At 43.7% G+C, this 7,921-nt stretch overlaps 1 protein-coding gene across 1 annotated transcript; it reads left to right on the top strand.

Moving 5' to 3' along the window:
* The first annotated feature begins 346 nt into the window (after window positions 1-346).
* On the top strand, window positions 347-1,429 carry LOC134966857 (paraneoplastic antigen Ma1 homolog). Its single transcript, XM_063943899.1, has one exon. It carries the CDS (start codon window positions 347-349, stop codon window positions 1,427-1,429), a length of 1,083 nt encoding a protein of 360 aa, XP_063799969.1.
* Window positions 1,430-7,921: the final 6,492 nt, after the last annotated feature.

Raw genomic sequence — 7,921 nt, 5'->3', positions numbered from 1 at the left:
ATAAAATTACTTACCTGTTTAGTTGGTTGGGTGTAACTGAGAACTCTGTAAGAGAAGAGAAGAGTACAATAAATTTAGAAATCTGCTGAAGACAAAGAAAACAAAAGGTGAGGAAAGTTAATGTCCCTATCTTTCAGCATTTAATAGTGTTATTGTGACCTGAGTGATTATCACCATCTAACCCAATACCCTAATAAAGGAAGGCTTTCCCAAGCAAGCCGGGGTATATCTGCTTGGGTGGAGGCACGCCACTAGTGAATAAGGGTTACATTTTGGAGGCACTGCTGAGATCCTATTATACCAGCGTCTTCTGTTGACTAACTATCTGTAGGAATATAGTGTCGTGATGGAGAAGGTTACGGAGGAAGATATCAGTCGTTGGTGCCAAGAGAAGGGAGTGCATGTTAACTATAGTCTGAGTTTGGTTGGGAATCTTTCCACCGTCAAGGAAGAAGAGGTATTGAAATTTATGGAGCAAGTCTATGGGCTAAGTTATCCCTGTATCGTGGATAAATGGAAGGAGCAGAATGGAGAAGTGTCGGCTATGCTCCTCAGTGGTAAGGACGTATTGGATCGGACTTTATTTCCTGGTATGATCATATTGGAACGAGGATCTGGGAGGAAAATCCAAATAATATGGCCTGAAGGACAAAGGTCAGAAGAGGAAGAGGCCACCCAAGGAGATGATCAAGGAGCAGGAGAACATATCACTGGTGTTAATTTTGCCGGATCCTATATGATTCGTGATGAAACCAATGCTGCATCTCGACAACGTACCAGCAGCTCAGAACCCCAGGTGGAAGCTGTAGTCGACAAAGTGGTTAGTCATCTGGAAAGATGGCACTTTGAAGGAGGATATCGTAGATTGAGGATATTCTCGGGAATTACTCCTGTACCTGCAGGAGAAGAAACATACGATATGTGGAGGGAGGCTGCCATCCAACATTCTGAGGAATGGCAATGCCCGGAGCATATAAGAAAGCAGAGAGTGGTGGAGAGTCTGCGTGGGCCTGCTATGAGGGTGATCCAAGCGACCAGGAGGAGCAACCCCATTGCCACTTTACGGGAATATATTGAGGCTTTGGATTTCTCCTTTGGAACCTTGGAAGATGTTGGAGATATGTTGGCCAGGCTGAACGGCACTTATCAAAATTACGCAGAGACGTTAACCCAATTTATATATAGAGTGGACCGGTTAATATATAAGATTGTGGACAAAGGAGGACTTACATCAGACGTCGTGGATGAGAGGCGATTAAGACAAATCTTGAAAGGGGCTCTTACCAACTGTCCGATAGCTCAGAAACTTCGTTGTACTATGACTCCAGCTCGACCCCCCACCTTGAATGAATTAGTCAGAGATGTCAAATTGGAGGAAGTCCAAATGGAAAACCGGGAAAAGTCTATAAAAAAGGTTAAAGTTGTATAACCTACTGCTGATCCCCCTCCTGTGGATGACAGATTATTGAGGATGATAGAAGAACAGAACAAGAAAATCGACCAGCTTATAGCTCTGCAGACTAGCCAACAACGAGCCCCCAATAGGCTGTTGGGTGTAGGAAGAGGAGATAGAAGAAGTGACTTTAGAAATGCCTACGAGTGCTATAGTTGTGGGCAGTTTGGACATCGGTCGTTTGAATGCCCCATAAGGGGGTCTGAGAGGAGGGGAATTAACAACAATGAGAGAAGAAGGTCATATGAAGGGGGAAACTCCAACGGGAGTGCTGTGGACCCCTCACAGACTCCCCAATAATACAAGTTAGAGCTATGGGGAGTGCACAATGGTCCCACTCTGTTCCCGATAGTTTATTGGGACATGCACCTATAACTAAGGCTATGATCAATGGTCACGATTGTACTATATTAATGGACAGTGGATCACAAGTGTCCATAATATTCTAATCTTGGTACAACCACCATCTGTCTGATGTTCCCATTCAACCCCTTAGTGGACTGACTATATGGGGATTGAGCGAACAACGTTACCCATATCTGGGGTATGTGGTTACCCAGATCACGTTTGATCCCGGATTGAGTTCTACTAACCAAACAGTTCCCTTAGTAGCCTTGGTATGTCCGGATTCCCCTGGGGACAATGGGAAGTTGCCAGTAATCGTGGGCACCAATACAAATATGTTTCAGAACCTTATACAATGGTGTGAGAAGCAAGAGCAGGAAATATTGGAAGGTGTGAAGCCAGAGTCGGTAGGTACCCACCCCCAATTACGGAGTCAACGGGTGGAGGGAAAGATGGCGACAGGAGAAAAGGATGTCATCTTACTCAAGGAGGGAGTACGTCCTTTTTCAAAGTTGGAGCTAGAAGCTTGTTTTACGGGAAGTGATATTGACGATGATAATAAACAACTTCTTATAGAACAATTACTACTTAGAGAGTCGGCATTCTCCAGAAGTGAATGGGATTTAGGCACTGCTACCGGGGTTGAACATCACATTAAATTAAACAATGAGACCCCTTTCAGAGAAAGATCTAGACGTTTGGCACCAGCTGACTTCGAGGACGTGAGGAAGCATCTCAGGGGACTGCTTGAAAATAATGTGATAGCTGACTCTGAGAGCCAATACGCTTCTCCCATAGTGGTAGCTCGGAAAAAGAACGGTGAAATTAGATTATGCATTGATTATCGCACCCTTAACAATCGCACCGTGCCAGACCAATATACTGTCCCGAAAGTTGATGAAGCACTTGATTGTCTTCAGGGTAGTCGGTGGTTCTCTGTATTAGATCTAAGGAGTGGTTATTATCAGATACCGATGAGCGCTAATGATAGATCTAAAACTGCTTTCATTTGCCCCATCGGGTTCTTTGAATTTCTCAAGATGCCTCAGGGGATAACTGGTGCTCCTGCTACATTCCAGAGGACCATGGAAAAGACAATAGGGGATATGTGTTACAGGGAAGTACTCGTATACCTAGATGACATCATAGTGTTTGGAAGAACCCTTGATGAACACAACCAGCGCCTACTCAAAGTAGTGGATCGATTAATTACCAGGGGATTAAAGCTATCTCTTGAAAAATGCCAACTTTGTCGGTCATCAGTAAAGTATCTTGGTCACATAGTCAGTAGGCAAGGAGTGGCTACTGATCCAGCTAAGGTGGAAACTGTAAAGAACTGGCCCCGACCTGATAATCTCCGAGATCTGAGATCCTTTCTGGGATTTTGCGGCTATTACAGAAAATTTGTGCCGCAATATTCTAAGATTGCCCGTCCCTTAACTGATCTGACCCGAGGCTATCCACCAACGAGGAAAACGACAGGTTCTTCTATTAACTATGAGACAAAGTATTTAAAGCCTAAAGAGTCATTTGGATTAAGATGGGATGAAAAATGTGAAGAGGCTTTTCGTCAACTAAAAGAAAGTCTAACAAAATCTCCAGTGCTGGCATATGCAAATCCAGAACTCCCTTATGAGGTCCACATTGATGCCTCCTTTAAGGGACTTGGGGGAGTATTATATCAACTTGATGATAATCAGCTAAGACCTATTGCATATGTAAGTCGTGGACTATCTCATAGTGAAAAAAATTATCCTGTACATAAATTAGAGTTTCTAGCTCTCAAATGGGCAGTCACGGAGAAGTTTCACGACTATCTATATGGAGTGGAATTTTTAGTGCAGACTGACAATAATCCCTTGACATATATTCAGTCCACAGCAAAATTAGATGCAACTGGTCATAGGTAGCTGGCCGCGTTAAATAACTACAAATTTACCATCAAATATAGACCAAGAATCACCAACCAGGATGCAGATGCGTTGTCTAGAATGCCCCATTCAACAGAAAAAACGGACAGCAATGAGTGGATCGAAGTTCCAGCTGCAGGCATCCAAGGACTATGCCATCAGGTCAGTAGTACTGGATATTTACACGTGGCAGCTATCCGGATGATTGGGGCCTCAGATAAGGCCATACCACCCCAGTACCAGAGGGTAACAAGGTCCCAAATGGATGGATTGGAAACTATTACGACCCAACAATTGGAGCAGGATCAGAGGGCCGACCCTGATATACTACCTATCATTCAGTGTTTGGAAAACCCTCAAAATTCTATAAATTATAGGACCTTGTCCCCAAAATCTCGAGTACTTCTTCAACAATCAAAAAGATTGTGCATCAGGGAAGGTATAATCTACCGACACAGCCAAAGGAGAGATGGTCGGGATAAGTGGCAGATAGTACTACCCTATAAATATCAGTCATTGGTGATGATGGAGCTGCATGACAGGCATGGTCATCTTGGATATGAGAAGACTCTAGGTTTGATATCGGAAAGATTCTTTTGGCCCTTTATGAGTAGGGATATCGACCAGTACTGTAGGACATGTGGGAAGTGTATTCTTCGAAAGACTTTACCTATGAAAGTTGCCCCTCTAGTAAATATTCACAGCTCCGGGCCCATGGATTTAATTTGTATTGACTTTCTTTCATTGGAAGGGCCAGGGGGACAGGAAGGGAACATACTGGTAATCACAGATCATTTCACGCGCTATGCTCAAGCCTATGTGACTCCTAATCAGAGGGCAGTTACTGTCGCCAAAACCCTTTGGGAGAGATTTTTCCAACATTATGGGTTGCCTGCTCGGATACACTCTGATCAAGGTCGATGTTTCGAAAGTGATCTCATTCATGAATTATGTAGATGTTGTGGGATAAAGAAATCGAGAACAACTCCATATCATCCTCAAGGCGACCCCCAACCTGAACGGTTTAATCGTACACTCTTAAATATGTTGGGAACCTTAAATGATAAGATGAAAAGGCGATGGAAACAGTGTGTCTCTTCGTTGGTTCATGCCTACAATTGTACTCAAAATGATTCTACTGGGTATACTCCCTATTTCCTTATGTTTGGTCGAGAGGCTATACTACCCATCGATGTATGTTTGGGAACGCAAATAAATTCGCCTAAGGTATCCTCACATCATCAATATGTAAATCGCTTACAACAGCAGTTAAGAGAGGCTTATCATATGGCTCAATCCTCAGCTGAACATATTGGGGAAAGGAATAAAAACAGGTATGATAGTCATGTAAAAGAAAATAGACTGTTCCCCGGAGATAAAGTGCTAATCCGAATGTTAGGGGCCCCACGAAGACAGAAAATGGCAAATCGGTGGAGATCCCAACCCTATATTATTGTAAACCAACTTGCCGATCTTCCCGTGTACCAACTGGCCCCTGAAAATGGACAAGGGCCCCATGTAACATATCATCGGCAGCATTTGCTCCCCATTGGCCAAGATATACGGTGGGGGGAGGATATTGAATGTAACAGTCCTATGAATGAGAGGGGTGGTTCCACAGGGATGAACATCGATAAGGATAATGGGAATAAAATGCATTCTGAAAATAGTGACGCATCAGGATGTTTTTATAAAGACCAAGACTGTTTACAGGAAGAGAGTGCTCCAGAGCTGAATTATCAATACTCCGAATCTATTGATAAAAACCTTACCGGGGAAGTTACCGAGGAAAGTTGGGAAGTAAGAGAAGACTCTGAATTGTTACCCGACCTCCCAGGTGGAAGAGAGGTAGTGTCGGAGGGACTACATATGTCACCTAGACCTCAAAGAGTTCGGAAACCCCCAAGAATTTTAACTTATGAACAGTTAGGCACTCCCACGGAAGTTCCTTTGTTATCCTAGTTTGATAAGGTCATGGCCATATTTTGGTTATAGTGTGTATAAATAATAGCTGCATCAGCATGGTTATTAATTATATGGTGATTTTCACTCCTTTCATAAGTGCCAATCACCAGGGGGAGAATGTAACACTGTGTTAGTAAACTGTATAGTATGTGTAAGAGGTATTATAGTAAATTATAGAAGTGTGTGTGTTGGGTTGAATTGAGTGGCACGAGGGTACTTAAGAGACTGTTCTGGAAGCCCTCGCGCCGCAGAAGAAGGAAGGGAACGGACACCTGGAGAGCTCGGCCGCACGAGCCGCTCAGCAGGGGGGATGACGAGCCGCTCAGCAGGGGGTGAGACGAGCGGCTGAGGGAGAGCGAGCGCGAGAGGGTCCTGAGGAGGTTTTGGTGAGAGAAGGGCTACCGCTGAATGGTCCCGTCAGCTGCCGCTAAGGAGACGGAGCCATTGCGGAGAGAGAGAAGGGCTACCGCTAAAGTGTCCCGCCAGCTGCCGCTAAGGAGAAGGAGCCGTTGCATAGAGAAAGAGGGATAAGCTTTCCGCTGAGGACCGCTGACAGCCGCCGCAGAGGAGACAGGAGCCGGCACTACACCCCTCTGCCAGACTACCGCAGCTGAAAGGGAGACAGCGCTAGTTACTACTGCCGGAGACCCGTCCCACAGCCCTGAGCTGCCGCCGGCTACCAACACTACTGCAGGAGGTCAGGTACTACTGCTAGCTGCAGGGACGAGCTGTAAGGAGCTGTTAAGCCCAAGGATTGTAACAGTGAAAGAGGGAGGTGGGAGAGAGACTTAGAGCTGAGTTAGGCTGGGACACCCAATTACAAGCAGTGAAGAATTTGTATACAGCCCTATATATACTGTATAACCTATATGACCAAAACCACCTATCTTCTACACAGTAAGAGTACGGTCATATTGATCAGCCCCCGGCACTGTATAGCCTGTAGCATTAGGCAAGGTCAGCCTGTTAGTTGCTTCATCTCTTCACCACAAACCCTTTACCTTTTGCTAGACCGAAAGAGATATTGGAACGGTGTAAGCTAATTACCTCATTTTAGCAGGCATTAAGAGGAGCTGTATTTCTTCTGTCATCATTCCATTTCTATCTGCTTGTGTTGCAAAAGACATTAGCCTATGATAATTTATTGTGTGCACTCTAACTAACGCCTATTACCTGCTTGCCAAGGGATTCCTGTCAACCATCTCTGCATTTCCTTGCTTAATTTTTACTTTCACTAATCCCCTTGCTTTGAACCGTAACCTTTTCTTACTGCGCATAACTGATTTACCTGAATACCGTTAGCCCAACTGGCTGATAGCCTGCCCCATCAGTATAAACTTTTATGGAAAGTAAAGTAGGAGTCGGGGGAGTGCCCTAAGAATATTAACATTTAAAAAATAAAAAAAAAGCGTACTAGGGGAGCATATTTGTACAGATTACCCTAAGGTGAAGCGTTTGACCAGGGATTATATTAACTATCTTAATGAGGAACCCACCATCGGTGGATTCACAATGGTAGTGGGACTTTATTGACCAATTCACCAGAAATTATAAACAGAGAGGGAAGAAGATTTCACATCGTATATCCCCTCTGCAACTGAAAAAAATACATTACTGGAGAGTAATTGACCATAAGGAACCCCCTCTTTCCCTCTCTGGTGGCCATCCAGATACTGACACCTTATAGAGTGTATATTATATAGGATAAATCTGCGCAGATAGTAATAAGGAAAATTATATAAAACCCCGGGTCCACAGAATTATCTTCTGTGGGATATATATTTTTTTTGTGCTGCATGCATATATGGTGTGACATATGTTTAAATGAGAGTAATATTTGAGAATATATGTTTCTATGATAATATATAATATAACACTGAATGTTTTATCAATTTGGTACCAATAAAATTACTTACCTGTTTAGTTGGTTGGGTGTAACTGAGAACTCTGTAAGAGAAGAGAAGAGTACAATAAATTTAGAAATCTGCTGAAGACAAAGAAAACAAAAGGTGAGGAAAGTTAATGTCCCTATCTTTCAGCATTTAATAGTGTTATTGTGACCTGAGTGATTATCACCATCTAACCCAATACCCTAATAAAGGAAGGCTTTCCCAAGCAAGCCGGGGTATATCTGCTTGGGTGGAGGCACGCCACTAGTGAATAAGGGTTACATTTTGGAGGCACTGCTGAGATCCTATTATACCAGCGTCTTCTGTTGACTAACTATCTGTAGGAATATAGTGTCGTG

The sequence above is a fragment of the Pseudophryne corroboree genome, chromosome 10, assembly GCF_028390025.1.
Source record: "Pseudophryne corroboree isolate aPseCor3 chromosome 10, aPseCor3.hap2, whole genome shotgun sequence".
NCBI lineage: Eukaryota > Metazoa > Chordata > Amphibia > Anura > Myobatrachidae > Pseudophryne > Pseudophryne corroboree.
This window is presented reverse-complemented; position numbering and strand designations above follow the sequence as displayed.

Bases quoted from the DNA above. Each gene is read 5' to 3' on its own strand.
- LOC134966857 (XM_063943899.1), top strand. From the start codon at position 347: ATGGAGAAGGTTACGGAGGAAGATATCAGTCGTTGGTGCCAAGAGAAG.